The 13048-nt window shown below is 35.1% G+C and overlaps 1 protein-coding gene and 1 pseudogene across 1 annotated transcript; one reads left to right on the top strand and one right to left on the bottom strand.

Annotated features, from left to right (window-relative positions):
- Positions 1 to 330: 330 nt before the first annotated feature.
- LOC127792871 (zingipain-2-like) lies at positions 331 to 1944 on the top strand. The gene is made up of 2 exons (XM_052323492.1): positions 331 to 795; positions 1135 to 1944. The coding sequence occupies exons 1-2, from the start codon at positions 363 to 365 to the stop codon at positions 1725 to 1727; spliced, it is 1026 nt and encodes a 341-aa protein (XP_052179452.1). The 5' UTR covers positions 331 to 362; the 3' UTR covers positions 1728 to 1944.
- A 2859-nt stretch (positions 1945 to 4803) lies between these two features.
- LOC127792860 (senescence-specific cysteine protease SAG12-like) lies at positions 4804 to 6831 on the bottom strand (annotated as a pseudogene).
- Positions 6832 to 13048: the final 6217 nt, after the last annotated feature.

The following is a 13048-nucleotide window of genomic DNA, read 5'->3' as shown; positions in this document are numbered from 1 at the left end:
TGAACAAGGGAAAATAGTAATTTTTGATAAATTAAATTTACCAATATACAAACTTTCAAGCTGAACTTAATGTATTGAAAATCGTTGGTGTCCCTAAAAGAGTGGGTTTATTTCGATAAAAAAAAATTGTCATATTCTATTGATGCCTACATTAGAATGGTATTTTGTCAAGTAGTTTGATTGGAAGAATATTTATTTAAATTTGTAGTATTAATTAATTAAATAAATAAATTATAGATTTATCAAAGAGAATGGTAGGCCAAGGCCCAAGAAGCTTTGCCTATATAAACCCTAGCCATGCAAGATCCCACTCCATCCACAATCCTTAATTTTCTCGACCACAACACTACATTCACCACACCATGGCTAGGGCTATCACCCATTTACACGTGGTCATCTTCTTCTTCACTTTTCTCTTTGTCTTTGAGTTCATAGCCTCGGCTCGCCGCCTTGACGAGGCAACAATGCTCGAGCGACATGAGCAGTGGATGGCTCACTATGGACGCATTTACAAGGATCCAACAGAAAAGGCTGCTAGGTTTAAGATATTCAAGAAGAATGTCGAACATATAGATGCCTCTAATGCTGCAGCTAATAAAAAATATAAGTTAAGTGCTAATAAGTATGCAGATATGACCGATGAAGAGTTTATTGCTTCTTATACTGGTTATAAGGCGACAACAAAAGAGGCAATACTAGGTTCTTTCAGTTATGGGAATCTAAGTGATGTTCCATCCACCATAGATTGGCGGGAGAAGGGAGCAGTGACAACTATTAAAGACCAAATGCAATGCGGTAAGCCTTTTATTTAATTTTTTGTTCTCTAATCTTGTAAATTTATTATTATTATTATTATTTGTTGACTTTAAACTCCTAATTAAGCCTTGTTTAATTATATCAATACTATATATAGAGTTTTAATATTTCATAATGTATGCTTAATAAGTAATCACTTGTGATTTTCCCACAATTTTCATAAACATCACTTCAAAATTTTATATTTAAATAAATTTTCCAATTATTAGTTTTTTTATATTTTTGGTAACTCCACGTAATAATAATATAATCACACAATCAAAGCATTTGATGTTGATGTCTTTCTATTTACCTGTATCTTTCTGCCATGCATTACAGGGTGCTGCTGGGCATTTTCAGCTGTGGCAGCACTGGAAGGCATCAACCAAATGAAAACCGGCCGACTAGTATCGCTTTCTGAGCAAGAGCTCGTCGACTGTGACGACCAGAACCATGGCTGCAATGGCGGCTTCATGGAGACCGCCTTCAAATATATCATCAACAACCATGGACTCGCCACAGAAGCCGACTACCCTTATGGGGGAGAAGATGGCACCTGCGACAAAGCGAAAACGGCAAATCCCGTCGCCGCGATAACCAGTTACGAACAAGTGCCAATGAACAACGAGATGGCACTGCTGCAGGCGGTAGCCAACCAGCCGGTTTCTGTCGCTGTCAACGGTGGCCAGGGGTCGGACTTCAGGTTCTACACCAGCGGCGTTTTCATGGGCCAATGCACCAGTACTTATCTTGACCATGCCGTCACGGCAATCGGATACGGAACTTCCGAGGACGGGACTAAGTTCTGGCTGATTAAGAATTCATGGGGAACCGAGTGGGGCGAGAATGGATACATGAGGATTCAGAGAGATGTTGACGCGAAGGAAGGCCTCTGTGGCATTGCCATGCATCCATCTTACCCAAAAATGTGAAACCGTCAAGATTGCAGCTTTTTAATTAAATCAGTACTGTCGGGTGTCAATGGTTGGGACTTGGAAGGAAAGCAAACTATATAAGTTAATATATTAAATGTAATAAATAATCCTTCCCTCCTGTCCAATTGTAGTTTGGCTTTATCAATATGTAAACTAGCAAGCTCGTGTAATGATGAGCGTGTGGAAATAATATTAAGTAACTATTTTATGTGGACAGCTCGTTCATAATTTAAAATGTTAAATATGTTTGAATCTATTTATAATAAAGTTTCGTGTATATATTGCATAATGTATATAATAATTTGCTAATAATATATGCATTATGTATTTGATAATTAATCATTTATTAATAGAATACCACACCAAATCCAATGATGTTAGTTTCTAGAATAAACCGCGTTACAGGTCTACAAACTTGCTTCATTCTTGCCATGATAAAAAAGAAGTGTTGCTGAAAAACACTACAAAATAAATGGTTAGTGAAAATCAAAATCAAATAAAGGAAATCTGTAACATTTTACATCAAGCGATAAAAAAGACCGAAATAATTTACTCTGATGGGTTTACGTGAACTTCTCAGGGGGTCATCCATCCTTAGATTACCCCAGGTCAAGCACGCTTAACTTGAGAGTTCCCTACCTGCATTCAGCCCAAAAGGTATCTAGCTGGTGTTGTTTCATTTCTTACTTATCCTCAATATATACTATTCTCCTCTGGGCTCCCAGAGTATTACATTCTCCCCCCTTTGAGCGCATGACGTTCTCGTCATGCGACCTTATAACTGATCTCAGATCTTCTCTCCTTTGGAGGCTGTCATCCTAGAAGCCTGCCAGGAGCCGCTCCTTGATCAGGCCTCGCGCCCTGGGGCCACTCCCCGCCCTCATTGGATCGCCTTTTCCAAGGGTCGACTCTGATGCCACCTGTAACATCCCGTATCGAGCGATAAGAAGGATCGGAACAACTTACCCTAATGGGCCTTACGCGAACTTCCTAGAGAGGGTCACCCATCCTTGGATTACCCCAGGTCAATCACGCTTAACTTGGGAGTTCTTTACTTGTATTCAGTCCAAAAGGTATCCAGTTGGTGTTGTTTACTTCCTTACTTATCCTCAATATATACTATTCTTCTCTGGGCTCCCGGAGTATTACAAAATCGATAGCAACAACAAGAAGAACATGAAGTAAAACTCCTATTTCGGTAATAATGGAAGTCACTAAGACTGTATCAAGGCTCAGTTTCGGGCTCGTCAACACCATTTATATAACGCCAAGAATAGGGACACCAAGCCATAAAGGAGCCCAAAACCCCCAAGAACCGAAATCCTCAAACCTCCAAACCTCTCGGCCAATCGACACCCCTCGCCCAAGCCACACAAGCTTCCACACACAATAGGATCTACCAAGGAACCGAGAGTAATCACAAAGATATGGGTTCAAATAGTGGCCGAAAACAACTCACCATGGAAGAGGCGATCGATCCCCATAAATACACCTCATTGACAAATCGTCCAAGACAAACAAGGAAAGGTGCGACACTCATCAAGGCAAGGATCGCCGGATCAAGAAAGAAAAAACCTAAAAAGATCGGCCATACAAGGAAAGAGCAATCGGTCGAGAGAGGGAACAAGAGAGAGAACGAGCGGCCGCCACAGACTAGACTCAAAAAAGAGAACAAATCTCTTAAATATGAAGGGGCTAGGGCAAGCAAAGAGGGATTGGACTTGAGCTTTAATGACTTGGGTTTCATGGGCTTCCCCCTCTCTTAAGCAAATGGGCCAAGGCCCATTTCTCCTCCAAATGGAGAATTAAAAGCTTATGGTTTGACTTCTATTTGGGCTGCCAATAAGGATGTTGAACCGTCACATCAATCCCGGATCGGAGTCTATGAAGTTAATCTAAATCATCGTTATCGTCTTGGCCCTCATTAGGAAATACAAACCCAATAAGAAGTCATCAAAACTGAATAATCGAGAGAGAAATATAGAATAAATTTTTAAGAGAGCCCATAAAAGATCGAGAGACTTTCGAGGGAAGTGCGAATGCGTCTGCGAGAGAATTTAATTAAAAGATATGCGAAAGAGTCTTTCGAAAGACTTGGATAAATTCAAAAAGAATTTGACCAAGACTCCTTTTTACAAGGAGACCTATAAGGCAAAATGGCAGAGGGTGCAACACTTTGGATCGTCTGGCAAAAAGACTGCGGTGGATCACAATGGTTGGATCAAAAGAAAAAGATTCAGCAAGGTAAAGTCCATTTTGAGGCAAAAAATGATTGTCAACCAAAAAAAAAAAAAAAAAAGAGTCAAAAAAACTCCTCCCCCAAAGAGTCTCCCCAGAGACCTATTCGACAAAAAGGTAAAATGAACCAAAGCCCCATTTCCAAGACTCTATATGAAGGATAAGCCTAAAAGGTGTAAAAGTAAAGTATAAATATTAAAAGCAGCACAAAGGAGCCGGTGAGACCCTCTCTGTAAACTACCATAATGGAGGACCAAAAGCCTTAGGGAGACTCTGCAAGGCCTCTTGGATATTTTCCAGAATGGGATTTTCATGACAGACATGCAAACAATTACCGTCAAAATCCTCTCCAAAAATGATGTAATGGATGAGGATTATTTGAATCAATCATAATCCCAAGATATTATGGATAGTTACTACTTTCTAGCAAATTTCAATTATAAATAAAAGAGGATCCATTCTCCCAAGTAAGACATTGAAGCTAAGATCAATAGTTGATTTAAATTATATATATTGTTGTGTTTGAGTAAAAATAATTATAAATTTATTTATTTAATGCATATTAAAAATATTTATTATGAATAATAAAAAAATCATATTATTAATTCTCTTTAAATTTAACAATATCCAATTTAGAATTAAACTTGGGGATGAATGACTTATGATATTAATTACTCTTTGGGCATTTAAAATTTTAAATTCCTCAAATTGAGTTGTCTTTCTCTGGATCGATGCTTGTTCACAAGCTGGTTTGGCTTCACTAATTAAAAACAGAAAACATATTTCCATTTCTTCTGATTAATAATAAAATGAGAAATACATACATATATATATATATATGAACTGCCAAATTAATTACGAATTATAATCATGCCATTACAATATGAAATACATACGTGTCATCCATCACCTGACACGTAAATAATCACATATTTACAGACAGACATTATTAAACCAAACTACACCTGGACAGGAAGAAATATATATATATATATATATATAATTATATATATACATTTAATATTAAATATATTTAATTTTCTTTCCTTCCAAGTTCCAATCATCAACACCAACACAGTTCTTCAAGCAAGCGTTCACATTACTGGGTAAGATGCTTTCATGGCAATGCCACAGAGGCCTTCTTTCCCATCAACATCTCTCTGAATCCTCATGTATCCATTCTCACCCCACGCAGTTCCCCATGAATTCTTAATCAGCCAGTACTTAGTCCCGTCGCCGGAAGTTCCGTATCCGATTGCCGTGACAGCATGGTTAAGATACGTGGTGCATTCGCCGGTGAAAACGCCGGTGGAGTAGAACTGGAAGTCGAACCCACCGCCGTCGATGCCGACGGAAACCGGCTGGTTGGCCACTGCCTTCAGCAGCGCCTTCTCGTTGTTCTCCGGGACGTCCTCGTACCCAGTTATGGCGGCGGCGTGGTTGGCCGCTTTCTTTTTGTTGCAGGTGCCGTCTTGGCCGAGATACGGGTAGTTGGATTCGGTGGTGAGGCCTTTGTTCTTGATGATGAACTGGAAGGCGGTGTCCATGAGGCCGCCGCTGCAGCCTTGGTCCTCGCCGTTGACGTCACAGTCGACGAGTTCTTGCTCCGAAAGCGATATTAGGTCGCCAGTTTCGAGTTGGCGGATGCCTTCTATGGCGGCCACTGCTGAAAAGGCCCAGCAGCATCCTGGAAAGATGATGATGATGATGCATGAGAGAACGGGATGGTAAGTAGAAACAAATCAAACGCTTTATTTGTGTGGTTATATCATCACGTCGAATGAGAGAAGAACACCTCAGAATTAAAAAAAAAAAAAAAAAAAACAGAAGTGAGAAAAGAACAAATGAAGGAAAATGAAAAGGAGACAGAGACATGCGTGTTGAGTGGAGAGAGCTCCAACAAATCAAGAGATTCCATTGGCAAAAATGTATATTATGAGCCTTAAAGATTAATTCCTACTTTTTGTTTTTTTTTAAATCATTAACCCACAAATTCCTAATATATATGCATGGTGATGGATAAAAATGATTTGAGTATCTATAAACGAATTCTGAGTCCATCAAGGGCACTGTGTGCATTAATTTTTTAATATAATGAAAGGTAGCATATCGGTTATTTAAGATATTACGTGATACATGATTCATCTAAAACGTCACTCTTTACACTTATAGAGTACTAGACAAAATAGAAAAACAAGAAAACACTACACTAAGAGAACTTGAAAAATCAAGTTTCAGCACCTTGTCATAACACACTTATCTCATTTATATAAATTTCTCTCTCTCTCTCTCTCTCTCTCTCTCTATATATATATATATATATATATAATATTGAGATAAGCAAGACTAAGGTGGTTTGATAATTAAATACAAGACTTACCACACTCCCTTTGATTCTTAACAGGAGTCACTGCTCCCTTCTTGAGCCAATTCATAATAGGGGGCACATCACCCACATTCGCATATCTGAAAGGACTTGGCGCCACCTTCTTTATTGGTCTCTGGTAACCCGTACGAGAAGCACGAAACTCCTCGTTAGTTATGTCTGCAGACTCATTAACACCTAGCTTATACTTCGTATTTGCTATAGCATTGAAAGCGTCTATGCGCTCAACGTTGTTTTTGAATATCATAAACCGGGTGTCCTTCTCTACTGAGTCCTTGTAAATGCGTCCATGACGAGCCATCCACAGCTCATGCCGCTCCAGCATGGCCTGCCTCGTCCAGGCGGCGAGCCGAAGCTGCCAGCTGCAGGGCAAAGAGGAAGGTGATGAAGAGGAAGAAGATGATCGTGAAGTGGTGGGAATGGGTGGTATCGCCCGCCATGGTGGTGAAAACGAGCTATAATTTTGTGAAAATTTAATGTTTGTGGATGGAATGGGATCTTGCATAGCTGAGGTTCCTTATATAGTCAAAGATTCTCAGCCTGTCCTTCTCTTTACTGCGTGCCTTGTAGAGTGCTCTGATTTAGACCTCTCTTGATCGACGACAGCACTATATGAATGTCTTCATTGATTCCATGAAAATTTCACAAAAGTGAGCTATAATTTGAAATCTTGTTGACAGCATATATTAAATTCTCTATCCCCAAGAGCACTTAAAAAATAATTAAAAATGTCCATAGCAGAACGTAAAAACATTAAAACTCATCAACCCATCTCATGTTTAATTATTTTGAAATGTCGATCACCATCTGAATCACTTTAGGAGACAATCCATAATTATTTTAGCAATGTTCTTGCATAAATACTTTGTTCAAAGTGATTTTTTCTTCTAACATTAATATATATATATATGTGTGTGTCTGTGTGCATATGTTATATCTAACTGAATTAGTCTTGCTAGAATCTAATTTGAAAAAATATTCATCAAGGAGGTATGAGTCTTTTCTTGGTGAACCTGACTTGACTAGAATGGTCGGCATCCATTGATATAAGTAACCGTTTTTGTTTTATTTAATATGACATCATGCTGGTGTGTCTGTCTGTATACATATGAAGATGAAAACGACAGTATATTACTACTGGAATGATGGGATATATTAACACGGAAAGTAGAACTCCTGATCTAATCAGTTTATATGTTAATTATAAGGAAAATAGTGATATTTAAATAGAATTTTATTAAACTAACAGGATATATATCATATAAAATTACGTCATTCTCCATAAAATTTTTAGAGAAATAAAAATATAATTAAACCAAAAAAAAAAAAAGAGCTGTGGGGTTCTATGTAACTTTCTATATATATATATATATACACCTCAACTTTCGAATGGACGCTTCTTAAACAGAGAGGAGAAATAATATAAAGGAATAAACAAGTGAAATTTATGGATGCTCATCATTCATGCATAGAAGATAACTTATTGAGCCAGCCTTATCAGCTATATCAATCAATTAACCAAACAGTGCCCAGAGATGAGAAGCTTAATTATTGAGTGCTAGGGGAGGCTGCTGTGATGCAATCAACCATGATTGGACAGAAAGCTTGTGTCAATAACTTGCGGCTGATCCTGACAATAAATTAATTTTCTTTGGTTGGTTAATATTCAAGCTGGTTCGTCTTTTGGAAGTGCCTAGCTAGCTACCAGGTGATGATTTCTTGCGAAAAAAAACTTGTCCTGATCTTTGTTCTTTCTAATTTTAGATCTTGCAAATTTTAAAGAATGGATGCTTTGATGAATTAAGATCTGAAGCTGTATTTTTTTAAACAATAAAACGGATGCTTTTTTCACTGATTTGAAAATGATAACCAGAATTGAAGCAGCACGCACCAGTGAACTTCTTATAAATTCAGGTCTTTTATCTTTTAGGATAAATTTCGACAATTAAATTGGTACGAAAACAAGCAAAGGGGACATAGTAACAAAAAGAGCAATAGTAAATATTTATTTGTCTTCGGAGATTTAGAACTTTTTTAGCTTGCACAATAATGGTCCTATGTGTAATTTTTATTAGAACTTTACTTGAGGTGTGATCCCAAAATATGGTGTCAAACCACGTTGGTAGAGTTATGCCCTCTAATGACTCAGACAAGTATAAATATGTTTTAAATAACTCTTTTGGTATATTATTAAGATTAGGTTACGTGTTAATTTCTTATATATGTCTTTTTTAGATTGGTCAATAATAGTGTTTTAGAGTGTCATATATATGAATATGGCTTGAAAATTAATTTTATGTTACATAGATTTTTTTTATTAATTCTTCAACCAAGTAATCGTTATATATTTATCTAAGTATGATTATTTTTAACAACGCTTCTATATATTTCCAGTGAAAAAAATTGATTGCCACACTTTTATTAACCACAATTAAATGTGACAGATTCGTTACTAATAATAATTCTAATTAATTATTTTAGATACTAATATAGTGACACATAAAAGTACGATGATTACTAAGATTTTTTCTTCTTCTCGTGACTATTTTACAATATAAGCAAAATAAACCGACCCATTTCCTTGTGTGGATAATTAAATGTGGTTATACAAGTAATATTGATTAGCCAAACATCAATTTATTAGAAGAAGCTGGCTGTAAATCAAACTAGATGTATCTCTATTTGATACAAATTTTTTATACTTAGAGATTATCGTTCTTGTACAGTCTTTTATTTTTTGTGTTCTTGATTTAAATAAAAAAATAAATCATAAGTGAAGAATTTACCTTATTGTACAAGGTAAGAAATCGAATGCATAACATAACCTATTAATATGAATCTTAATTTATCATAATCTAACCACTTAATTTAATTTATATACTCGTTTGTACTTTCTAATTTATATACTCGTTTGTACTTTCTAAGGTTGCGGGTTTGAATATGATGTTGACGCTGCTCCAAGACCATGCATGGGACTCTGACAAGAGCCAATAAAACTTGGAAATGGTTGGCAAGGGCACTTGGAGACCCTGCCAAAGCTTCGAGGGGGACCTCTTGTACTCTTTTGCCTCTTCTGCTAGAACTCTTAGATCATGTTAATTGTACACATAGCGGTATAAAAATGACAATACATATCCCCACAATGATGGAAATATCTCTCACCTCTATGCAAATTTACTTCCTCTCACCTAGTAATCCATCAGCGACCTATGATTGACTCCTCTTTTATCTTTCCCCCTTTTCTATTACCATCTCTAGTGGCTGCCGCCATCTAGTGACTTTGTCACCTTAGTTCTTGTCAATGGCAGACTTAGTAGTGAGCTGCCCAGCTCACAACAAAATTTATTTTTATAATATAATTTTTTTAATTTTTTAATAATAACTTAACTTAAATTTAGTTCAGTCCACCTTTAATTTTCCCAGCTCAATCCATCTCACTTGTCTGGATCCACCCCTGCTTCTTATGGACTGACTGCAAATGAATATATAGCAGCAATCACACGTGGTAGCGTAAGAAGACAAGATGGCAGCGACAGGCAATTGTTAGAGATGGCCATGAAAAGGGAAAGAGAGGAGAAAGAAGACATCATGGATCGCTGGATAAGGGGAGAGAGAGAAAGAACAGGAAAGGGAGTCTTGCAATTTTACAAATTGAGTGAGATTATTTTTATTATTTTGAGTTGCTTTCTATAATTTAAGGTGTAGTTCAAAAAATACAAATAGAAAGGGGCTTTTGCAATTTTACAAATTGAGCGAGAATATTTTTATTATTTTGAGTAACTTTCTATAATTTAAGGTGTAGCTCAAAGAATATAAATAATATTTTTTTAAATATTATTATATATCTATTTGTCTTCTTGCGTTTGCTTTCGGGTTAGCTTGTACCCAATGGACTGTGGGTAAGCATGGCAGTTTGCTTGTCGCTGGGGACTACAGTCCCTCTTGAGGACTTTGAGCTCCATCATTCATATGTGTGTGTGTGTACTACGTAACACACATACACACATATATATTATCTGTGACATTATTGTTGGGAAGAAATCTGAAAATCAACAGCCAAGCATGCATGTCTATTACGTACAAATGCCAACAAAAGCCATGCACTAATCGCATCTCATTTTCGACGATTAATGGCCCAGGAAAGGAAAAGGACCCTTTCGGCATCGATATTATTGGAGAGCTGCTGGTGCAGCGACACATTCATACAATAATCACAGTCACTATTAATATTGCACATCAAAATCATGCAAATTAAATTAAACCCAAATGAAGAAGAGATTCAACAAGATTCCTTTCACTTGCTGGGAAAAGATAAGAATCTTAACTATTCATATTTCTATCCTCCAGCAAAGGCCAAATCCCTTCAGCGATCGGTCCCACCTCAGAAACATTAATGCGTGCAAACCTGTGCTGCCTTCTCTTCCACTGATATATATACATATATATATATATAGAAAATTAAGATGCAAACTTTCCCACGTTAAGTAGACCCCCACAGGGCTCTCAATTTGGACTCCTAATTTGTCGCTTAATTAGAGAAAGCTTGGGAGATTAGTTTTGATACATCAGTCAGTGCATGGCTTGCTCCACACAAGGGTTGCAACAAGAAAGTGATATCATTATAAACTTTTTATACAGAATAAGATATGGTCATAGTTTTAATTATTGTGATTAATTTTGGTACTTATTTATCTTTTTAAATGTTATTAAGTACTAATAATCATAATTAGTGAATTAGGGGTAAAGCTCAAACTATTAAGAGTACGAGAGAGTGAGAGAGAGAGAGAGAGATTAATTTGCATCAATATTTTATTTTTCATAATTTAAATAGCAATAGAACTACAGTATTTAAAATGGATTGATGTGAAAGAATGAAAATAAATCAATGACTGATGATGTGGGTAATGACGAAATGGAATCTTTAAATGGATAAATGGATTGATGGAATTAGGTAGGCTGCAATTATGAAATGAGATCAAGTTTGAAGGGGTACCCACCACGGCAAATTTAATTTTGTCACCCCATGTTGATAATTAATAGTGAATTTTAAATTAACATTTTTCATTACATCACACATAAATTTATACCAACAAAAGGTTAGTACGTAAAATCGTAGGCTTGAAACTCAGGAAGGTCCATGATAATGTATTTGGATACTTAATGTTGGTCCTTAAGATATGGTCACTCAAGAGGGTGAATTGAGTGATTAAATTTTTTTTAAATTTTAATAAATATTTTTTATTAATAATTTTATTAAAAAATATATATTTGATAAATATAATAAATTATATTTGAAATTAATAATAAATTATATTTGAGATTAATAATAAATGTAAGCCACAAAATATAACAAAAATAAATACAATGAGGAACAAAACAATTTATAGTGATTCAGTGTTTTCACATACACCTAGTCCACTCTCCCAAGGTCTAACCACCCTTGGACTTCCATTAAAATAATTTCACCAAGATTTTCACACTATCTCTCCTTAGAAACTAGATACACACCTAGATTACAATGAGTTCTAGACAACCATTACACCAAGGTTTTCTCCTTAATTAGCTTATATTGGAAACTAGATTCACCTAGATTTTAACAGATCTAGGAAACCTATACAACCCTCAATAATAATTTAAATGTTTACAAATAATTTGTCCACATTTGGACACAAATAACCAATTAAGAACAAATTATACAAGATAATAATATTTAAATAAATAAATAAATTTGTAACCTCAACTGGAGAAGTTCGGATTTGTCGTAGAACACTTGAAGAACATTTCTCCTCTTTCTTTGTGGCTCTTCGATGGATGAACAATGAATCTTTGAGAGCCTTGAAATGCTTGAAAATTAGCTTGAGAGCTTTTAAAAGTTTTGGATGTGCAATATGTGTCATGGATACTTAAAAAATGAGTTTGGGGTATTTATAAGCATTTTAGGCAATAAAGAAATGGTTAATATGAAATTTGAAATTCAAAAAATGTTTAGGCTTTCTCAAATAATAAGAAAACATGTCTCACCTTTAATTCAAAATAAATTTATTTTTTGTATGAGAAATCAAGATTTGAAAATTCAAATATAAGCTTTTGATAAATAAATTATTAAAACAAGAAAATATGTCTAAAATCAATCTCCTTTAATTCAAAATAAATTTACTTTTTGCATGAGTAAGAGAAAACATGTTTAAAACCAATTCTTTTAAATTCAAAATAAATTTATTTTTTGTATGAGAAAGATAAAACATGTCTAAAAGTAATTCCCCTTTAATTCAAAATAAATATACTTTTTGTATAAGTAATAAAAGCATTTATCAATAAATGAAAATTCAAATATAAACTTTTGAGATATAAATGATCAAAAGAAGGAAACGTGTTTAAAGATAATTCACCTTTAATTCAAAATAAATTTACTCTTTGTACCCACTTTTAATTCAAAATAATTTTTTTATATATGAGAAAGAAATACATTTATATCACAAAAATATTTTTGTTAATGATCAAAACTTAATTAATATGAGCAAGTTGACTCAACATTCTCCCTCTTTTTGATGATGACAAAAAAAATGATTTATGAGATGATTAATGTGATAAAAAAAAATTGAACTCCACCTTAATTTTATACTATAAGCTCCCCATTTAGAAAATACTAATAGCATAAAAATGTTTTGCATATAGCTTAATAGATAAAATAATT

Source organism: Diospyros lotus, unplaced genomic scaffold (genome assembly GCF_014633365.1).
Source record: "Diospyros lotus cultivar Yz01 unplaced genomic scaffold, ASM1463336v1 superscaf1, whole genome shotgun sequence".
Lineage (NCBI taxonomy): Eukaryota > Viridiplantae > Streptophyta > Magnoliopsida > Ericales > Ebenaceae > Diospyros > Diospyros lotus.
The sequence above is the reverse complement of the archived record's forward strand: the minus strand, read 5'-3'. Positions and strand labels throughout refer to the sequence as shown.